This window comes from Sapajus apella, unplaced genomic scaffold (genome assembly GCF_009761245.1).
Source record: "Sapajus apella isolate SASKATOON/1434 unplaced genomic scaffold, GSC_monkey_1.0 scaffold45, whole genome shotgun sequence".
NCBI lineage: Eukaryota > Metazoa > Chordata > Mammalia > Primates > Cebidae > Sapajus > Sapajus apella.
This window is the reverse complement of record NW_022436985.1, coordinates 17,781,421-17,803,328: the sequence shown is the minus strand read 5'-3', so window position 1 is coordinate 17,803,328 and position 21,908 is coordinate 17,781,421. Positions and strand designations below refer to the sequence as shown.

Here is a 21,908-nt window from a genome sequence, read left to right as displayed (position 1 = left end):
TTGCATGTTCTTCACATGTACCCCAAAACCTAAAATGCAATAAAATAAATAAATGGGGAAAAAAATAAATAAATAAATAAATAAATGAAAAAAAAGAATAAATATTGAATGCATAAATTACAAAGGATATTAAAAATGTTTTATTAACAAACCAAATTATATCAGGACACAGATGAGTCAGGTTAAAATTAATTTATATGAAAAAGCATCTAGTTCTTCCATAAATAATGAATGTTGGAAAACCAGAAATCTATAATTTGAAACAAACTTCACCAAAACCATTTCCAAATGAAAAATAGAAGGAAAAGGGTAAGAAAAGCGTTTATGCATTTTTAGAAAATAAAATTTGTTCTAAATTTGTTTTTTTATCTAGAGTTTATCATGTTTCAATATTAAGAAAGCAACAACTAGAGATAAAAATAATTTGATGTTTGAATAGAAATAGTTTACACCATAAATTTTTTGAACAGTTTTACAAAAACAAAATAGTTAATAGTCTATTCTCACCAAGTAATATACAAGTTGAAATTGTTCATGATATCAAAATGGATAAACAGATATTTCTCAAAAGAATACATACGAGTAGCCAACAAGTATATGAAAAATGCACAACATTGATAATCATTAGAGAAATGCAAATTAAAACCACAATGAGATACCATCTCACACGAATCAGAATGGCTATTATTAAAAAGTCAAAAAACAACAAATGCTGGTGAGGTTGTGGAAAGAAGGGAATGTTTATACACTGCTAGTGGTAATATTAGTTTAGCCATTGTGGAAAGCAGTTTGGAGAGTTCTCCAAGAACACAGAACTGTCATTTGACCCACCGATCTCATTACTGGATACAGATCCAAAAGAAAATAAATTATTTTGCCAAAAAGACACATGCACTCGCATGTTCATCGCAGTACTGTTCACAATAGCAAAGCCATGGAATCAATCTAGGTGCCCATCAACAGTGGACTGGATGAAGAAAATGTGGCACATAGAAACCATGAAACAAAACACAGCCATAAAAAAGAATAAAATCATGTCCTTTGAGGCAACATGGATGCAGCTGGAGACCATTATCCTAAGTGAATTAATGCAAGAAGATAAAACCAAAGACTGCATGGTCTCACTTATAAGTGAGAGCTAAATATTGGGTACTCATGGACATAAAGATGGGAACAGCAGACACTGGGGACTACTAGATGGGGGAAGAAGGAAGGGAGATGAAGATTAAGAAACTAGCTGTTGGGCACTATGTTCAGTACCTGGGTGATAAGATCAATTGAACTCAAAACCTCAGTATGATGCAATACACCTAGGTAACAAAACTGCACAACCTGCATATGTACCTCCCAAATCTAAAATAAAAATCAAAAGGAAAGAAAAAACAGAATAAAGCAAAATTAATCTATTATATTAAAACTGTCATCTCCAAACAACTGACAAAGAGGACAAACATTCTAAACACTCTGGTTAATTTTTGCCAAATTAAATAATATTAGTGAGTGACTGAACATTCAATCAGGTGTCCCATCCACAATAACTGATGAATTATTTTTAATATTTTGCACCTCCATCATTTGTACAATAGAGAAAATTGTGAGTAATTTTCCTCTAATATGTGCTGTCACCTGTCTTTATTATGTCTCAATAGTAAAAGAAAATAGTTTCTACTAAATATCAGTCTTAGTTGACATTGGAGAGAGCTAACAGCATCATAGACCAATAGATCAAATTTAAAGATAAGCCAGATGCTATTAATAAAACGAGAGTAGTTTAAGTTATGTATCACTAAATGCAAAATTTCATCATTTGAGATCTTGGGGGCTATATATCCATGCATACACACACACACACACACACACACACACACACGTACACGCACGCACGCACGCAAAGAATTTGATATCACCAAGAAAAAATATACTATTGAAGCATCTGTTCACCCAAAAAGTAATATTAGTATTAAGGAGTACTTATAAATAAAAAAATTACATACCTTATTACCTAATCCCTAGTTTTAAGTCCTCAAACATGAACATAGATGACAGAAAGTCAAATTTTCTAAATTAATTAAGTATAAATATCAGTAGTCCAAAATTCAAAAGAAATTATAACATAACAGTTAACCACTCATTGGGCACTTATGTTCCAGCAACTATGCAAAGTGCTTTATATGAATTTTATCAGTTAATCCTCATAAGTCTAATAAATAAATATTTTTTATCCTTGTTTTATAGATGAGGAAACTGGGGCTTAGAGAGATTTTTTTTAACTGCCCTAGAATAATTAGCTCTTAACTATCAAGCCAGATGTTCTCAAGTTTGATTGAGTCCAAAGCCCATTCTTCTAGCCAGTGCCTTCAATTATCCTCCAAGTGTGTCTGATGGATAATCTAACTATTACAAAATTTAAGTCTTAACAAACTAGTGAAATGTATCTGCCTGTTTTGCCTGGACTCCTGTAATGCTACCAAAAACAATCTAAAATCTGGCTTGTTCCTTATCCTCAAAAGTGTACCACTAAGCTTTCACTTTTATTTGTTGGGATATTTTTCCTTTTTTCTCAATTTATTTAAAATTTTTATTTAAAGTTCTGGAGTACATGTGCAGGATGTGCAGGTTTGTTACATAGGTCAACATGTGCCATGGTGATTTGCTGAACCTATCAACCTGTCATCTAGGTATTAAGCCCACCATGCATTAGCTCTTTTTCCTAATAAACCCCACCCCCAACAGGCCCCAGTGTGTCTTGTTCCCCACCCTGTGTCCATGTGACCTCATTGTTCAGCTCTCACTTACAAATGAGAACATGCGGTGTTTGGTTTTCTGTTCCTATGTTAGTCTGCTGAGGATAATAGCTTCCAGCTCATTCCTTTTTATGGCTGCAGCATATTCTATGGTGCATATGTATCACATTTTCTCTATCCAGTCTATCATTGGTGGGCAATTGGGTTGATTCCACACACCTTTAGCATTGTGAATAGTGCTGCAATAAACATACAGATGCATGTATCTTTGTAACAGAATGTATGTTTGTTTTTAAATTCCTAATACCATTGACTTTTGATAAATGAAAATGTTTAATCATCTATGAATTACTAACTTCTAAGATAGCCAAATATTTAGGGCCCTCTCTCTTATTATTCTTTCTTGTCTTACTGTATTAATGCCATCTCAAATTTGTTTTGCACTGATAAAAACACTTGTAGTTTTTACCTCGCAGCATCATTCAGAACCTAAAAGACAAAAGAAGCCATACTAGAATAACAAACTACCACAAGCCCTAACTCTGGGGACACAACAAACACTTAGAAAACTACAAAACCCTGCTTATAAAAATTAAATTTGTTATATGATCTTACAACACATTTTCCTCATTAATTACGTGAATGACATCTACGTTTCATACCTCTAAAACTTTAGAACTCACCTGAGTTGGGAACAGAAAAGACATTCAGAAATGTGAGGCAGACGTTTGGGGGTATTTTTTTTTCTTTCTTTATACTTTTTTTCTGGACATGCAGCAGACATTGGGTAAATTTTCGATACAGAATGTTAGCCTTTGGTCCTCTCCACCTCACTGTCTCACCTGGGCTGCTAGACACAGTTACTTCTTTTCCATAATGTTCACTATATAGGTTTCCTTTATCTCCCAAATATTCCGTTTCAATGTACCTACTCTTATTTCGTGAACACATTCATACTTAACACTGAATGTGAATATGTAAATTGATAATATTATAAACTCAAAATGATTTTTAAGCTATTAAAAATAACTTTAAATGGAAATTCTTGCAGTGTAACAATTTTAAAACAAGAAATGCAAGCAGCATGAAAGAAAATCTTCTAAAATGGGATCCCAACATTGGAAAAACAGGTCTACCTAAGAGGCAAATTTCTCTGTTGTTCCTTTTCTTCATTTCTTTCCCTCTTATATTTGTGAATCACAGAGTCTCTTTTTAACCTATGGTTGTTCTCACAAGGCACAGGATAGGCAGAAGATAAAGGTGTGAACTTCCAGGAGGAACCCATCTAGGCAAAATGGCTATTGGTATACACACTATTTATAAGACTTGTGCTTATAGTCTGGTGAAAATACACAATAGAAGAGCGTTAACAAGCACTGGGGAAGGGAGTGGAGGATGAAAAATTACTTAGTGAGTATAATGTACATTATTCCATACTAAAAGCTCTGACTTCATCCTGAAGCAAATATTCATGTAACAAAATTTCACTTGTACCAAAAATTTATACAAATAAAAAATTTTTAAAAACATATTGAGTTCTAAATCCTGATATTTGATATAAAAAGTCTGCATTCCAGTCTATTGTGCCATTGAATTAAATGCCTAAAGATAGTTTTATATATTTGATCTCTGCAATAACAGTCACTATTCTTTCTCATTGAAACCTTCCCTCTTGCTTAAGATGGATTTGTCTTGAATGCCTCCTTTAAAATATATGGTGAAAAGTCTGTCCTGTATTAATATGAGAAACTCAAATCCCAAGTATTTTCCCTTTGCTGAGTCTTAAGGATAAATCTGCTGAATAATAACACTCACCCCTTATAAATTATAATGACATTTTCTGTGGCTTCTAACTTATCATATAAAATTTTGATGCATTATATATACAATTCAGATAAGCAAAATACTCTCAAAAGTTTGGTGAATACTGCAAACTAATTTCATAGAATTTTTCTATTTGGCAAGGGAGGAAGTGTAGAATAACATATAGCTCTTTATGTGGCACTCTGGGTTTGTTTTCAGTTAGCAGCAAGTCCAGATCCAGCCTTAAGAGTCAGCTGTGACTGCTCTGCCTGCTAGCCTCCTTGAGATTATAGATGCTTGGCAGGAGATGAAAGTAGATCCTATTGTTGTCCCTTCTCTGCAGTCCAACTTGAAGGAAGCATGAGAACAGCGTTTAAGCCTGGATACTCTAGGAATGTCCCAAATAAATTTGCACTGAGTCTGTATCTAGTGTAATATGATCAGGTTTCATGGCTTCAACATAGGCCAAATCTCCTTTCTACATGACAAGAGGCAGACATGCCATTCTAGAACCAGAATTGGCAGGGTTTGCTGGGGGTTGAGAATCAATGCTAAGTTAGACAGACAAATATTTCAAGAATCACATTGGTCACAAAGAATTCTCTTATCTTGCTTGTCTATGTGGTTACAATCAAGTTTTTATAACTACTGGATAATAACGGATGGTAAAGATAAACTGCTGGTATTGTCAAGGAAACATCTATAGCAAAAATAAACAGAAAGCATCGGAGGGCATGAGTTTTGTGAGAACCTTGACTTAATTTCTTCTTTCTTAGAAGTTTCATGATACATGTGGAACTATATTTTGAGATCTTGTAAGTTCCTGAATATGTTTACATAATAGACACATGCTGTAATAACAAACATAGGACACATAAGAAGTAATAAAAGCAATGTCGTGGCCTGAAAAATGTATACAGTGGATATAGCTATGGCCTTTTCTTCTGGTATTTAGAATAATATGGGATTTGTAATAATTTATCATGCAATAAAATAAAATGGGGTGATAAAATCAAAATATTATTTAGGACCTATTTTGTCTTTGAAGTTTATATTGACTTTGAGAGAAACATCTAGGAACTAGACCTTAGGACTTCAAGATCAAGCATCCAGCTTGAAAAAAACAAAACCACTTCCTACAATTAATATAAGCCTAGACATATTTTTAAATCCATATTTTTTTTCTAATTTCTAAGTAGCAACAGGAAGGATAGTATTTCTGGAAAATAGAATGCAGCCCATTCCAGAAGAATGAAATAAAAACTTTTAAAATGAATAATGCCACATATTCAAAGTTCAATATAAAAAGTATGTAGTACAATATCTTCTGAATAGCAGCTGCTCAATGAATGTTTATTCTATTTAATTAAAAAGTAAACACAATACTTTTAAATAAGAAGCATGGGCATTTTGACAGTAAGATAAAAATGGAATGGGTAGTACTAGAGTTATGAATGTAAAAAGTTACAGAGCTTACTGAGAAGCAATTCAAATTAATCAAATCACATTTTCAGTTAAGCATAATGAAAAAAATTTATTTGGGTAAATTCAAATTTTGGTAATTAATAGTACCTGTAAGGCATATTTGACCAGATCAAAAACAAAATGAAAACAAAAACAATATGAAGAGAAACAAACTTAAGATATGTGCTTTTTTTTAGTCTTGTTTTAGATAGAATATCTTTTTAGATTAAAAAAAAGAGTATTAAAACCCATTGAATGGTTTCTTCTGTAATAAAATTTTTTTAAGATTAACTCTAAATAATATGGCTTTTTCATCCCCAAAATAGATGATTTGTTTATATACACATTCACATATGCTACCTAAGCATCTCCAAAATTTTTATGAATCTATTAAAAATTCTAAATATTCTTCCCAGCAACAATTATTTAACACCAATTTTGGATCTATAACATCATTGACAACCGATCATCACAGATAATTTACAAGTGCCCTAGGTGTGTCCTTAGCAGATAGAAACTGCCAATTAAATGACCCACAGCATGCCAGAAAATATTGGTAAGGGTAATAAAGTCTAAAGAAAGCAAGTTATTTCTTTTTTTTCTGACTCATTGAGCAGCTTTCAATACTATAGGATTCATCTCCAATACAAAAGATTTCAAGCTTATAATCAAGGAAAAATAAATGAAAAGTATTCATTTTTAAAGGTACCAACAAAATGATGCTTTAGTAATTTGACATCCAACTGCATAAAATAAGCAGCAAAAACAACTGGAAAGGTGTTTCTCATCCTCTTGTCTTGCTTCCTTTTTACTTTTTAATATTCAGATGTGTGATTTTTGTTTTTTTCTATGGCTTCCAAACATCCCAGACAAATATATTTTTCTCTAAGGGGTAATACTAAAATTAAGAAAAATTGTTGTTTTATAATCACATGTTTTGGTTGAGATCTTTCCTTCAAAATGCTTACAGCTTCAAAATATCAGTTGCTCAATACAGCATGCACCACTCTGTCCAATTTCTAAATTTAGATTATCTTCTGCCTTGTAAGTAAGCAAGTAATAAAAGCACAGATGACAAATTTCTAAACAAACTTTTACCCTAAGAGATCTGTGGAAGAAGGTAAACCATAATCATCGTCTTTTACTTTTCTGAGCTCCAAATGAAACAGATGCATAGTTTTGATTACATTGTTAATGAACACACTCCCAGATAATAAATCTTTAAAAAAAAATTAGTTTCTTCCATATCTCACAATTGCAATATTTAAAATGAATCATATTAGCAGTCTTGCTCTTTCATTACAACATAGAAAAATGCCAAAAACAGATTGTGATTGGAAACAAGTTTATCTGCCTCTACTTTTTAATTTTGTTGTTGTTGTTGTCTTTGGTCACTATAAACTCAAAATAATCATTTAATGCTATCTTAGAAAATAAATAAGCTTCCTACAAAAAATGCTTTGAATTTATGAGATAAAATAATAATAAATGGACTATTTCAGAATGCAAAGAAATTGTTTCTCAACATAATTTTCACTGTGATGCATACATTATTTTATATTATCCCTATTTGCCCACTTTCTTGTTTATTCCATTTGATTTTTCAGAAGTCCAGGATGGCAAATAAAATGTTTCCCTATGCAACAATAATAGAAAAAATGTTTTATAAATTCTTCTAGTAATTTTCCAAACACACATCCTAAAAATCGTAAGCTCAGAAAACTCGGGGGACTATATCTATGTTGGTTACATAAAACATAGAAGAGTGTCTTGAACACAACCAGTACCAAACAAATCCTTCTGAATAAAGTGAGAATTGTTATATTTGGTAAAAATGAGGTACAACTGAGAAATTGCACATTTTCCCTCATTACAATGTACACCAAATAGTACATCTGGTCACAAATATTAATCATTTTCTCCACCTTTTCAATTTTGTTCCACTCAATTGAATCTGCTTTTAAGAGCAGGTAAGTCTCTACAGGACGTCTCCTTTTTTATAGTCCAACAGATTAAAGTTAAGAAATTAAAAGCTGGCATTTAATTTTATCTGTGTAGCCAAATGTCATCAGTTCAGTTTAGTTTTCTCACAAAATATCACAAAGCTGTATTTATTTATTCAAAGTGGATTTGCTTTTCTTAAACTACAATCCCAACCAAATTTTTTTAAAAAGAAAATAATAATATTATTAAGAAATATTTTCATACAAATGCAAATACAGCATTGGACAGTCGAGGCCAAAATAAGATCAGTTAATAAAACAAATAATTTAAAGGAAACTTTCTATGTTTATTTTCAAGTGGGATTTAGGAGGAATGGGGTGTCTGTTTAGAATATATGTCAAAATATTTTAAATGTATTTGAATTATACTGAGCTGTCATCGCTACTGATTTTTTTGTTCCTACCCTTGACTCTTTTTCCCCCTTACACTTCTATGAATAGTACCCCTTTCTATTTAGGAAATTGTTTTCCTCTCCATATGTTCCTAGTGAGGCTGTCAATCATAGTACTTTCTTCTTCCTCTCTCCCTTGCCCCCAACAGAATTGGTACAGGAAGAAGCTCATGATTCAATTGAATCAATTAGAGTCCTCATCTGGGACCCTATATGCTGATGCAGAGACGACAGCCGTCACTTTCCAATTTGCTTGCTGAGGACCATGTAAGCCTGCAATCTTCTGCAATTACAGTTCACCACCACTCATCTAAACAAGGAATGAGGCAAATAGAAACATAGGCAAAACTTACTAAGAGAGAAGACCTTAAGAACATGATTGATTCTCTGGATTCAGCTGTACCTGAGGTAATTTCCCTCTCTGGACCACCTAGTTAAAGGCCAGTGACATTCTTTTTTTCTTTTCCTTAAACTAGTATTAACTGATTTCTCGTCATGTAAAATCAAAAGAGTGTTAATACAGTGAAACACAAATATGAGGATTAAGTCAAATTTACATGAAATGAGAGGCTAATTTTCTAATGTTGAAATATATCATAACTACATTAGAAAAATATAAAAACATTTTTAAGAACTTGCACAGATTTTTATTCATTTATTTTATTTATTTATCCAATGCATATAGAATCAGAGGTTAATTTTTAATGTTCCAATATACCATAATTATATTATTAAAATATAATAATATTTTTTAAACTTGCATAGATTTTACTTATTTATAATTAAGAAATATGAATTAAGCAATAACTACTTACCCAACACTATATCAAGCATTAGGTAAAAAAACAGGAGTTGGGGGATACAGTTTCAACCTTCAAACCATTAATATGAAAGTTATTATAATGAAATACCTTATTTACATTCAGTACTAATGATCCTCGGACAAAGAGAAGCCTAGAATAATCTGATTTACAGTTATTCTCACATTATAGCCAGTCCTTTTTAACAGAAGTCCTGGAAATTGGTTTCTAGTTTTGAGTAAGGTCTACTGGTTTTGTTTTGTTTTTCCTATGAATGTATCTTTACAGTTTCTCAGACTTTAGGTTTTTAATCAAACCATGATTCACAAATAGAAGTTTTCACAACTAAGCAGTCAACATTCATACCAGAGTGTGCTAAAATCACTTAAGCTAAGGTATTATCAGAATGTTTATTAGGTACCCTCTTCTATGAAACTGATTTGCCTGAGAGAAAATCTGTTTGCAATGTTTTCTCATTCCATTAAAATACAGTGTTAGACACTTTTCTTCTTATTTTTTTCTTCTTAGATACTTTTCAAACAAAATAACAGACATTATTGAGAGAAAAATATTTCACTCCAAAAGTGAAATGAAGCTTATATCTCCAGCACTATGAATGAAGTTACTTTTTGAAATTTTACTTTTCCCTTTAGAAATCATCTAATACCATCTAATAGTTTTATTTAAATGTCTTAAATGTATGGGTGATCGTTCCCTTCCTATTTATTCTTCTATACTTTCCCATTAGGAACTTAGAAACTGTGGCATTAACTGCCATCACCTAGGATGTAGTGTCTTAATTCTTTCATACCAGAGTTATTTATAAAACCAGCTTCACAACTGATTTATTTCTTTCTACTTAATACTTTCTGTGGTAGTCTTACAAAAAAAAAATGTGGGAATAATTTCAAATAGTGCAACATCCCATTGTCCTGTTTTTACAAAAGAGGAGGAAGGGCACAGAACTTTTTGATTTTTATTCTTTCCATATTATTCACCCAATCGGTGGTTTTCTTTTATTTTTAATGTTTTCTTCCAAAGTGCTGCATTATGAAACATTGAACTAGAACCCACAGAGTACTCACATCTTAGTCTGGCCTTTACTAGTTCAAATAAAATTTCATTTCCAAATATAAGTCATGCAATCACCTTCCCAAGAACATAAAAATAATTTAATATTCCAAGGTTTTAAAGATAATCTGAAGTGAAAAGTGAAAAATAGAATATATATATATGTACTTGTGTCTGTGGACAACAGGAGGGGAGAAAGAAAAAGAGGAGGGATAATGACTCAGTCCTAAGGTTTTCTAGCCTTTCCATTCCACCTGGTGTCTAACTCCATAAAGGACATCCCCCACTAGGTTTTTCTTGTCAAGCTCAAATCAACTTCTCCCTCTGCCCTATGCCTTCTTCCATTATGTACAATAACCCTTTTGCCCCCTCTGTAAAAACAGTTTTCACTCTAACTATTCTTAGTCATTCATTTTAGTCAGAGCCAGAATACCCAAGTTACTTTTGACTCCTCTCTCTGCCTCTTGAACCCTATAGCCAATGAGTTCTCAAGTTCTACTAGTATTTTAATGATTCCCAAATTTAACATTTTACTTCTAGTTTCACTGCCCAACCTAATAGTTAACAATAACTAACCTTTGACAGCAAATATTTGCTATATCCCTCGGAGCCAGAGCTCAGCTCAACAAGAGTCCAAAGATTTTATACCTGGAGGTTTAGCCCCACCCTGTTCTTGACATGATTCTTGCCAGAATAAAGAGGTTATTAGGTGCTTCCCTCATGATCCTTGACCTAGTTTCATTGTGAAAGACAGAATCCCAGTGCCAAGAATAATCCCTAAAGAACTATGACGATCCACTGTTTCTTTCCAAACTACTGAGTTTCTTCTCTGAATTTCTAATTAGTACTATAAATCCCACCACACAAATTGTGGCTCTCATGAAATGTAAGGTCCAGAGGAATGCTGCATAGCTTTTGTCATGGGAATACTGAATTTTCTTTCCAAGTTGTTAGCTAGGTCCTGATCCTACAGCTTGAGGATTCAGTACCAGAGCATGTACAAATACTTGACTTTGTGTGCTACACTATCTAAAATCCTTGTTGTTATGACCCACCTGCTGAATCTGATCCTCTTCCATGTCAGTGCCATGTCTTTGTATGCCTAAGACCTTGTTCAAGAAGACTGGGGGTCATCTCTCTCAGTGAACTGCCCTACAGAAGGATCCGCAGCCCCATCATTAGCCCCTGGTTAGCCTCCTGCCATGCCTAGTTTTCTATCTATGTTTTAAAGCCAAGCCCTTCTCACTTAGGTCATTTTCAACTGTTATCCCATTTAATTTAAAAAAACAAAAAAATGAAATGGAAATCATTATCCCCATTTGACTAAGCATTTTAAAACTCAGAGAGATTACATTACAGGACATACCCCAGGTCACTTGGCAAGAGAGAGTTGGAATTCACATCCAGGTTTTACTATTCCCAACCTCATTTTGTCTCCACTATGTCAGCCTTCCTTTTACCATGTCTCACAAGGACAATGGCAAAAGACTTGTAACACATCATTGTCTTCCAAATCATCTTGTACATTATTATAAGAGTACACTTCCTAAACCTGCATGGCCATCATATAAATCCCATGCTCTAAATTAATCTTCCATAATTTTCTACTTATTTATGAAATAAGAGCCAATTCTCAAAACAAGTACGTGAAAGTCTCCATAATCTGGATCCAGATGACCCATCAACGTTTATCCCCCATACCCTCCATGATGCTAGCAAACCACACTCAAGCCTAGGCCTCAGCCACTCAGCTTGGATTGTTCTTGAAGCTCTGTGTTCTTTGTTTCTAATTAAATCTATCCCACTGTTCAGAGTCCAGTTCAAATTTTACAATAAAAAGCCTCTCCTAACTTCACATTACTCAACCTATCCTGTCTTTATGCCACCTTACACTAGAGTCACATTGGCATTTAACACCAAGAACATTATAAGATTATCTTTTATCCCATAGGGTGACTCACGGAAATTTTCCTTCTCTAAATGCCCACAACACTTGTAAATCTTTCAGGGGACTACCATACTCCAAATCTCAAATAGTCATTAATATCAAGCCCCTTTAGAGAGAATATGTCTTATTTAAGTTTATATCCCTTCTTCTAACCTTAACACAATGCCTTAAGAATAGTAAGGGCCCAGTAAATGAACTAATGAAAGAACGAGTTAATTGAGGAGAAAAAGAAGAAATGTTTTTCTCCAGTATCTACTTGAGATAATGCATTATAAACCTTCTTATGCAACTAAGATTGGAAATTACATTAATATTCCCCAAAAATGTTGCATGCCATGTTTGCTTGAATAGAAATCTAAAGATGTTAAAACAATGTATTTTCCCCAAAATTAAAAAGGAATGTTTAAATGATTTTCTGAATCAAATACATTTTAGAGAAGACATTAAAATTTTAACATACAGGATTTTTGTAACAAAGGGCCTTGAAAGTCCCTTGATTCTGAAGTTGTAAAAGACAGAACTACTACAGTGTTTCTTCTTGTTTTTAACTACAATGAAGAAAGGCTCCAAAATAAAACTTTCTTAATCTTGCTGATTAAGAAATTAATTCTAGACAATCATGTCTTAAAATACATAATAACTTACACATTAAGGGGACCAGACCGTCTTGGTCACTGGATTTTAGAGGGAAGAGAAAACAATAAAAACCATGTTGTCAATTTTTTTCAAAGATTGACTTCAAAAAAATTAATGCACTGACAATGAGGCCAGATGTATTTCAAAAAACAGTTAGCAGGAAAAAGAAATTATAAATTTAGCAAATATTCTGCCTTCATAGTGCCATATAACTGAAAGACTTAAATTTTTTTATTTCTTCCACTGATTTGGCTTTATGTAAATGCATTCCATAGTATAATTTCACCCATTAGTTTGATAAATCATAAAGAAGTCTCTTCTCTCCCCTAACCCTGTGATAGAGACACTATATTTGTTTTAAAGATCAAATATATATATTTTTAAATCAAATTGTATTATGTAATTACAAAGTCCAATTCAAATTTAAGGCAAAGTTAGAGGTTTTATACACCATGAGGAATGGAGCAATCTTTGCCCTTGAAGAGACATGAAATCTTACATTGTCTTTAATGTCTACAAAGTGGGCAAAAATCTCAAACTATCATCCCATTGATGAAAATATCAACCACTAATGAAACTAAGTTTAGCTGTAATGGTTCCTTCTTCCTACTTGCCAACTCTGCCAGATACTACAAGGCTTCCCCAGAAGGCGATTTTCCTGCAAATAATTTACTCTTCCCTTTGTGACAATCTAGCTGAGATATAACGGTATAGACATGAAAGCTATACCATGGTCTCCCTCCAAACAACATTCAAGAGATTTTGTCAGCAAATGTGGCTAAAATGATGCAAATTTTCCTAATTCCAGGCTAAATCTTTCAACATAACTTAAGCTAAAGTTCATCAAGAACTTTAGGCAAGAAAGACCATACTTAGAAATTACATTCTAAAGGGTCCCTAATAAAAATAGAAAAATTAAATTTAAACATAATAAAACAATGATAATAATGTCTTCTGGAACTCAGCTACTAATTCCTTGAAGGATAAATCTGTAGTTATTACCCATAAAAATAAAGTTTTGGAAACCTAATCCATCATCTGGGTAATTCGGAGTGAAACCTTTTACATATAAGAAAAAAAAAATCCAAAGAGAATAGCCCAGAGAGGCTCCTTCCCAGCATAATTATAAAAATCATTAGAAATCCCAAAGGAAAATAAAATTTTATTTAAAATATGATCCACTGATTTGTTTATTTAGAGGGTCAAATTATTCTCCTTTTTACATTGTCAGTAGGTATCCTATATTTTAAAACTTAAATCACAGTTTTACCAGCTGTATTTATTCTGAATTCAGCTATAAAATTATTTACTATTTTTTACACTGCAATTTTTCCCTGAAACCTAAACCAGTAATATATGCAAACTACAAAAATAATTGAATCTCTGTTCCATTCTGCACTTACATTTGGTTTGTCCACTAGAAGTACTGATATGTGATGGAACCACATTATGTTTTCTCTGAAAAGTTCCATTAATTTTTTTAAAAGCCTACATTCTACTAAAAACAAATTCAATAAATCTCACTTTGTGTTTCTAAAAAACACGATCTTTAAAGAGAAATTTAAAATCTCAGAACCAAATGTTAGAAGAAACTGAGATTTTTTTTTTCCCCCTAAAGATTTTTCAAAAATGCTTTGGCTTAGAGAATATATATTATTCACTTCCATTTTAGGATGGTGTTTACCAAATATCATAAATACTTAATAGCAACTGTTCCTAGAGCTTCTAGCAAAAGGCAGTAAAATGAAACATAAACCTCAGCTGTGAAAGCCCAGGAGTTTTGCTTTGCATTTCATCACTCTCCTTCCCCATACAGTACCTGTTTAGGACAGCCCAGATTCTAATGAACACGAGAGACAGCACAACTGAATTCCAAACAGAAATATTATGTGCTCTAGTGAAACTATTAATCATTTAAATGGAAAGAACAACAAATTCAGTCAAATAGCCACTAGTTCAAGTTGCCTGACTGATACAGTTAACAGATACTATATTTGGAGAAGGTAGTAATCACACATTTCAGTCCAAATTTTTATTTTAAATGTCTCCTATAAAACTTTCAGGATGTCAAGAAAGTTAACTCCATAATCAAAGGGTGAAAGTGTCTGACACTTAGAATCTTAAACTTGAAACCAAAAACCCAGTCTCACAGAACCCAACATGCAAGATTTAATACCAAATGTCAGTTAAAATCCAGATCTTTAGAATTACACTGTTTGCAATACCAAACAAACCTCTTCTTAATCTCTTTCCTCTAGATAATGACCCCCGCACTGAATATTAAGATTACTTCTTATAGTTTAAAAAATATACAAAATTATGAGCTCTTCCTACCCCCAGAGAAATACTCACAGAATTAATTATTCCTTTAAGAGCTTGAAATCCACCCTTGACAGGGAAAACTTGCTCCTTAGAATCAGCAATTCTTTCAAGCTTTAGAAAGAAGAGGAAGACTTAATTAAGGAGTGGCTGACACATACAACAATTATAAACTTCATTGCATTTCAGTTATGTTCATCTGAAAAATTAATCCACAGGATTAATTTACCATTGTGGTCTGTGTTCAAGGTCAGGAATTAAAGGTGAGGACACTAGTGTTACTCTAATTGTATTATCACAAAATTAACTGAGATCGGTCATACTGCCATTAAGTTGGCCCCAAGAGCAATTTCAAAACAGTGCAGAGTTCTAATAGCCATCAACAGCATAAGACTCAGGAGTCTAAGCCATGCTCAAGCAAAATTTTAAATATAAAATAACTTTGTAAGTGAAACATTTTCTAAGATACAAACCCTCAAACCTCATGAAAAAAGATGGTTTGTAAGAAAAATTTTTAAATTTCCATTAGATGGACTTCTGAAATTCCCGCATACCTGAGAGTCAAATTTTAAATAAAATAGAACTTCTAACATTATATTATATATATGATACTATATATTACATATAAGATAATATTTTGTCAGTTAAGTGAAACAGGAATATGTGTATCACTTCAAGCCAAATGTTTATCTTATATTATTTTACCAAACCAAACAATTGTTTAAGGGATTTAAAGTTTGATTTTCAGTAACAAAACCTATCAAAATTCTTGCATTACTAAGGTAGAGCTCAAAACCTACAGCAATTTCTACAGAAAATCTTTAACAATCGACTAGTGTCACAATGTCACCAGTGAAAAGAATTTGTTAAACTATCCTTAAGACAATTATGTGATTTTTTTCAGATTAAAGTTTTCAGATCTCTTGTAACTCACCTGAGCTTGTTCAAAATCAAGGACACCAACACAATAAACACTAGCCCCAAGTGACCTGGATATCTTCGCCTATGGAAAAAGAGGGGGGAGAGAGAGAGAGAGATAGAGAGAGAGAAAGAAGGGAGAGGGAGAAAGTGAAATATTCAAATATCAAGCTATACATTCCGAGACACACAGCAATGTACAGTGGGGTGTAGAGAACAGTCTCAGTTCAATACTCACCTCTTTCTCTGCATATGATGGCACCAGACCGTCCAACTTGCCATCTGTCAGAGCAATTATGATACTGGAGGTTTTCAAGCCTCCTGCTTTCTGAATTTGTTCATTCGCCTGAAAATGAAGAATAATTATCCAACTCACAATTTAATTTTAACTTTTAACCAGCATGTTCCATCAAGCTGAATTTGTAAGTCTGACAAAATCAAAATATTACTGGCTAGCTTTTAAAACAGAGTAATTTGTGTTAACTATTTTATTTGAAATATGCATATTCACATTACAGAGTAGTTACTATTGGGTTTAAATTATTTAGATTTTTAGCTGTGGCTGCTTAATCTTAATATAACCACAAGGGAAATGGAAAATTCCTTAAAAGGCAAAATGCCATCCTAACTTTTATCGTCATCACAGTAAATAATTTTTTCTACTTGTCTCATCTCTAGAACAACTAAAAGCACTTAAAAAATTTTAACATAAATATGTAAAGAGGTTACTGAACTTTGCTAGAAGGTTATATTTCATTACAGAATAAGAAAGCATTCTCTCCCATGCTTAGAAATGTAAAAGAACTTACTAGCTTTAGTCCTTCATGGATATATGTCTCTCCTACTGGACTAACACGTTTTAAGTCCTCCAAGCCTTTACTGATTTTGCCTCTGAAAATAATATTAAACAGAAGAAAAAATGAGCAAAGATAACAATAAAAACTTCTTGAAAAACATGTCAGCATTGTAACTAAGATTTCTTCAGTAGGAAGTAGAGGAAAGAACACGGCTTTGAAGGCAGATAATTATACTTTTTGTCATTTTAGCAAGTATTTAATAAATTCTGTATTTTAACTAGCAAAAATAGACATAGATTTACTAGCAGTGTCTTGAAAAATCTAAGCATACTCTAGGCCTTCTGAGCTGAGAACAGATATATTCAATCACTCTTGTTTTCCTAAAAGCAGCAAAACATATCTTCCCTCATCCACAAAAATACAAGGATTCAGAAACTCAGCTTCAATGACAAAGCATTTCTGAAACACTCACTCCATCTCCCTAAAAGTGAGAAATTTTCCTTATTATCTGAGAATTGCTAAAGCACATTTTTTAGCCCTTACAGAAATTAACATTTTATCTTACTGTCTCCCAGGGTCATAAGTTTCGAGATTTATTCACTTTTGTGATATCTTCTCACCCATCCAGACACCCACACATTCCCTTAAACATGGTAGGTACTTAATACATATTTCATGAATGAATGAAAAAATAAGTGGAGGATAGATAGATGGATGAATTAATGGATAGATAGATGAATTAGAAGGTAATAAATTCTTGGAAGAGACACTCTGAATGAAAACAAATAAAAACTACAGAATAATTTCTTTCATTATGACTAACTCACTATTCCAACTGAGTTTGTCTAAATGGGGTATGACTACAATATTATTAAGAGCTGTTTTATGTGTATGAGTTAAGGGAAGACTCAATTTCTAGGGTTTTAAAAATATAGAATTGAAACCTCAAAAATAAATGAAACTACAATAATCTTAAAAGATAAGTAAAATAATGTTGCAAAATTATCTAAATTAAATTTGAAGCTTGTTTTATAATACATTCAAAAGCTCAGAAGAGATATTCTTAAGATATTGTTTTCAAACTTTTTCAATAGAAGCAAAAAAAAAATGCCTTTTTAAACTGATGAGAATGGATATTATACTTGATCTTAGCCAAAAGGCTGAGAAGTGACAAGAAGTGCCTTTTCAAATGTAAAATTCTTGAAATGATAAAATGAATTATAAAACTTTAATGCATCAAGAGTACTCACACCTACTAAGGATGATAGATGAAGGAGATTAATTATAAGAAGTATCATCTTAAAGGAACTTACTGGTGTCATACACATTTTATATGTATATGTATATGTATTTGTGTGTATATATCTAATGCTGTTATAAAATATGTTAAAAATAATTTTGAAACATTTTGTCATGCTGCAATATTGTGTTTCAGATACTTGAAATAATCCATTCATCAGATCCTTGTATGTTTTAAAAGTAACTTCTTGATTATATTTTTATATCATAATAGAAATTATTTTAAGACAAGTTTTCCATCTCATGAAGTTTCCAGAAAACAGAAGACAATGTTCAAGGTATGACCCTTATCTTTCTCTTCCTTGTTCACTCATCTCTACTAACTCCTGCTAATTGTCTTTTTACATACTTGGCTTAAAATCTACCTACTCTGAACCTTTCTTTAACTTCATTACATTCACTTTTTCCGAGGCACCCCAAGCCTTCTAGTCATACTCATATTCATGTTTTACCATGATAAAAAAAATGTTGTCTCCTAAAAACATGCAACTTTCTAATAATTTAACTAGTTAAATTTAATTTGAATCTTCACTTTTCAACTACACTGAAAGTTTACATTAGGCTATTACCATGTCTTTTATTTATGATGTATTTCCCTGCTCTGTACTTATTATGTCATTTTGCAAAATAAGTCTTCAATAAAATTTTTCAATATACCATAAAAAATTATAATTCCAAGGATGAAGCATAAGTTATGTAATTCATAAGCTTGTTGTATCTAAAATATTTATGTTTGATATCTACAGAAACAACTTGAAACTGATTCTGCCTGAATGCAGATAAAAATCAAATATTTGGTGCTTTTCAGAAATGAGTGGCAGTGTGTCCTCAAGCATTAATGTTTGCTGCCAAAAGGGAAATAAAAAAGACAAGTGAAATGCAAGTTTACACAAACAGATTTTGCATAAGACAGCCTTCATTCAGTTCAGATCAGCTCACCATTGCTGCTGAGACTCATCCACTTATTTTTTCATTCATTCATGAAATGTTGTGCAGACAACACCAGCACAAGACTTTAAGCTAAAGGAACTTGCCAAACATGGATTCAGGGTGTTTTTATACAGGCATGTCTCTGCTAGCTTATTACATTAGAAGAGAGAGAGCAGCACTTTGTGGTTTTTCTATCCATATCTATACCTGCCACCATAAGATTTCAAGCTCCACTTAATCCCATCGTTACTTTTGCAGCTACATGATCCTAAGAGGAAAGTGCTCCTTTTCCATAGCCAAGAAAAACACATGTGAGTCCTGGCTTTGTACGCTCTCCAGGGTAACTACCTGAAGTCTGTCAGCTTCTTATCAATCCACAAGGTGTTACTTTAGGGGAAATGAAGGCCAAAACAAGACAGGGCAGACAGATCTCAGAACCTCAAAGAATCCCAAGCAACAAAAATAAATATTAAGTTTTTCAATTAGTAGGCACTTAATGGGGAAAAAGCAAAATGATGTAGTAGGTTAAAAACAGAAATCATTCATCCACACTGTAATGTTAAAAAAAAAAAAAAAAAAAAAAAAAAAAAAAAAAACCTCTAAAGGAAAGCAAGAGAGAACATGATTAAAATTTTAAAAAGAAGAAGAAAGAAAGGTTGTGTTATAAAGATAAGCTCAACTCCTCAAATTCAACGTCTTAGATCAGTTTCACTGAGTTTGCCTTTAAAGTTATATTTTCAACTACACAGAAAAGTAATATTGAAACTACTTTGTGTATGTTGTGAAGCTGTTGTCAAGGATGCTGCTGTCATGACATGCATCGTTCTCTATAATGCCTCACAGCAGAAGTTTCTTTGTCACCCCAAGTAGTTGCTATGCACTTCCTCTTTTCTGCACTTGAGGACTACGCAAACTTATTTCTTCCCCTGACTACCACGGAAGCCCACAGTAAATTTCTTACTCATTTATAAAATTCTGTTAAATTCCTGTGGTTATCATAGTGTTTCATCCTCTCCAAAATCTTAGCATGTTTCTTTTTATATTTTATTAATTTTCTGCAACACTATTAATTTTCATGCAGCCTCAAATACTTTTTTGAAAGAGAAAGGATTTGAACAAACAAAATGGTATATTAAAGGCCTGTGTTTTCTTTCTTTAAATTAAGAATCAGGGGACCAAACTCTATTATCAACTAGAGGGGAAAGAAGAAAGAGAGAGAGGAATCACCACACACACACACACACACACACACACACACACACCACATATATATACATATACATATGTGGTGTGTGTGTGTGTGACTCCTCTCTCTACATATATATACATATATATGTGTGTATGTATATATACATGTGTGTATATGTATATACATATTACACACAAATGTATATACATATATGTGTGTAATATGTATATATATGGATACGTACGTATATACACATATATGTTTATTTATTTTGGAGATGGGATCTCATGCTGGGTCACTCAAGCTGGAGTGCACTGGCATGATCATAGCTCACTGAAACTTCAAACTCCTCGGCTCAAGCAATTCTCCAACTTCAGCCTCTTAAGTAGCTGAGACTACAGGCATGTACCATTATACCAGGCTACTTTTAAATTTTTCTATAGAGAGGTGGTCTAACTGTGTTGCCCAGGCTGGTCTTGGACACCTGGCCTCAGGCAACCCTCTCATCTTGGATTTCCAAAGTGCTGGAATTACAGACTTGAGCCACTATGCATGGCCTTGGCTAATTTTTTAAATGTATGAAATTAGTACTTTCAGCTCTGTTTGTATCTCTCTAATTTCTCTGCTGAGAAGTGCAGGGAAGGGAAGGAGAGGGGAGTGGTAGGCGTGTGAGGAAGGGAAGGAAAAATAGTCACCACAACTGCCATGTGTTGTGCCATATAAGTGGCTTTTCTCCAAAACACTCTGGATATTTTGAAGGTATGCATGGCATTATAACTAAAACAAAGATAGGCTGAAATCATGGTGTTATAAAATAGTTTGCAGAGAATCCTGAATTGCACAGCTAACAATGAAGGCTTAATTTTACTTTCAGTATCTGGTACTTTTTCTTTATATGATGTGTCTGTATAGTACTTGAACTTTCCAATGCACATCATCTTAACTTTCCAGATTTCAAAGCTCTTCTGGATTTCAGTCAATCGTCAGATTTCAGTCTACATCCAACTGGTTGGGCATCTGTTATACGTGAACACCATGATTCTACACAGTGATGTGAGAATTCTTCGTACTCAGTCAGTGGGATCACTCACATAAAGCTCTATAGATGCAATATAGTTCTTCTTTTTGAAAAGCCCTTGAAAAGAAGAGCTTTCCAAAAGCTCTTCTGGACTCTATTTTAAGAGATTCTAGTTCACAGGCTTGTGATGGGTCAGGGTTATCACTGTCTTTTGAGAACTCCCCAGAGTATTCTAATGTGCTACCAGTATTAAGAACCTATGATTTAACCTAATTGTAAAACTTTCTTGTGTTGTTGGAATGGGTTTTGCATTATCTATTTTATCAGTCATTGCTTCTGTATAAGAGTTTTGTGTAAATAGGATAATCTCTTAAACTATGAATACAGTTTCTGGGATGGTATGGATGAAGATGTGCATGGGCTTACAGACAGAGAGAATAGAAATTAGTTCCAAGCTCAACCTTGTTTCTTCATTCATAAAATACAAATATAAATATCTTCCCCTTGGGGCTACTGAAAGGATTCATTATAGTATATTGTTATAAATGTCCTATTTTATTGTTAGTTATGGTTGTTA

The 21,908-nt window shown here is 32.9% G+C and overlaps 1 protein-coding gene across 1 annotated transcript in view; it reads right to left on the bottom strand.

Moving 5' to 3' along the window:
* The window catches only part of ANTXR2 (ANTXR cell adhesion molecule 2), a 165,918-nt gene that overhangs the window by 131,938 nt on the left and 12,072 nt on the right, over positions 1-21,908 (bottom strand). The window contains exons 4-7 of the mRNA XM_032239821.1: positions 16,908-16,989; positions 16,337-16,444; positions 16,115-16,183; positions 15,214-15,294 (exon numbers count right to left, since the gene is read on the bottom strand). Of these exons, the coding sequence (XP_032095712.1) occupies positions 15,214-15,294; positions 16,115-16,183; positions 16,337-16,444; positions 16,908-16,989 (340 nt within the window). The remainder of the gene's footprint in view (positions 1-15,213; positions 15,295-16,114; positions 16,184-16,336; positions 16,445-16,907; positions 16,990-21,908) is intronic.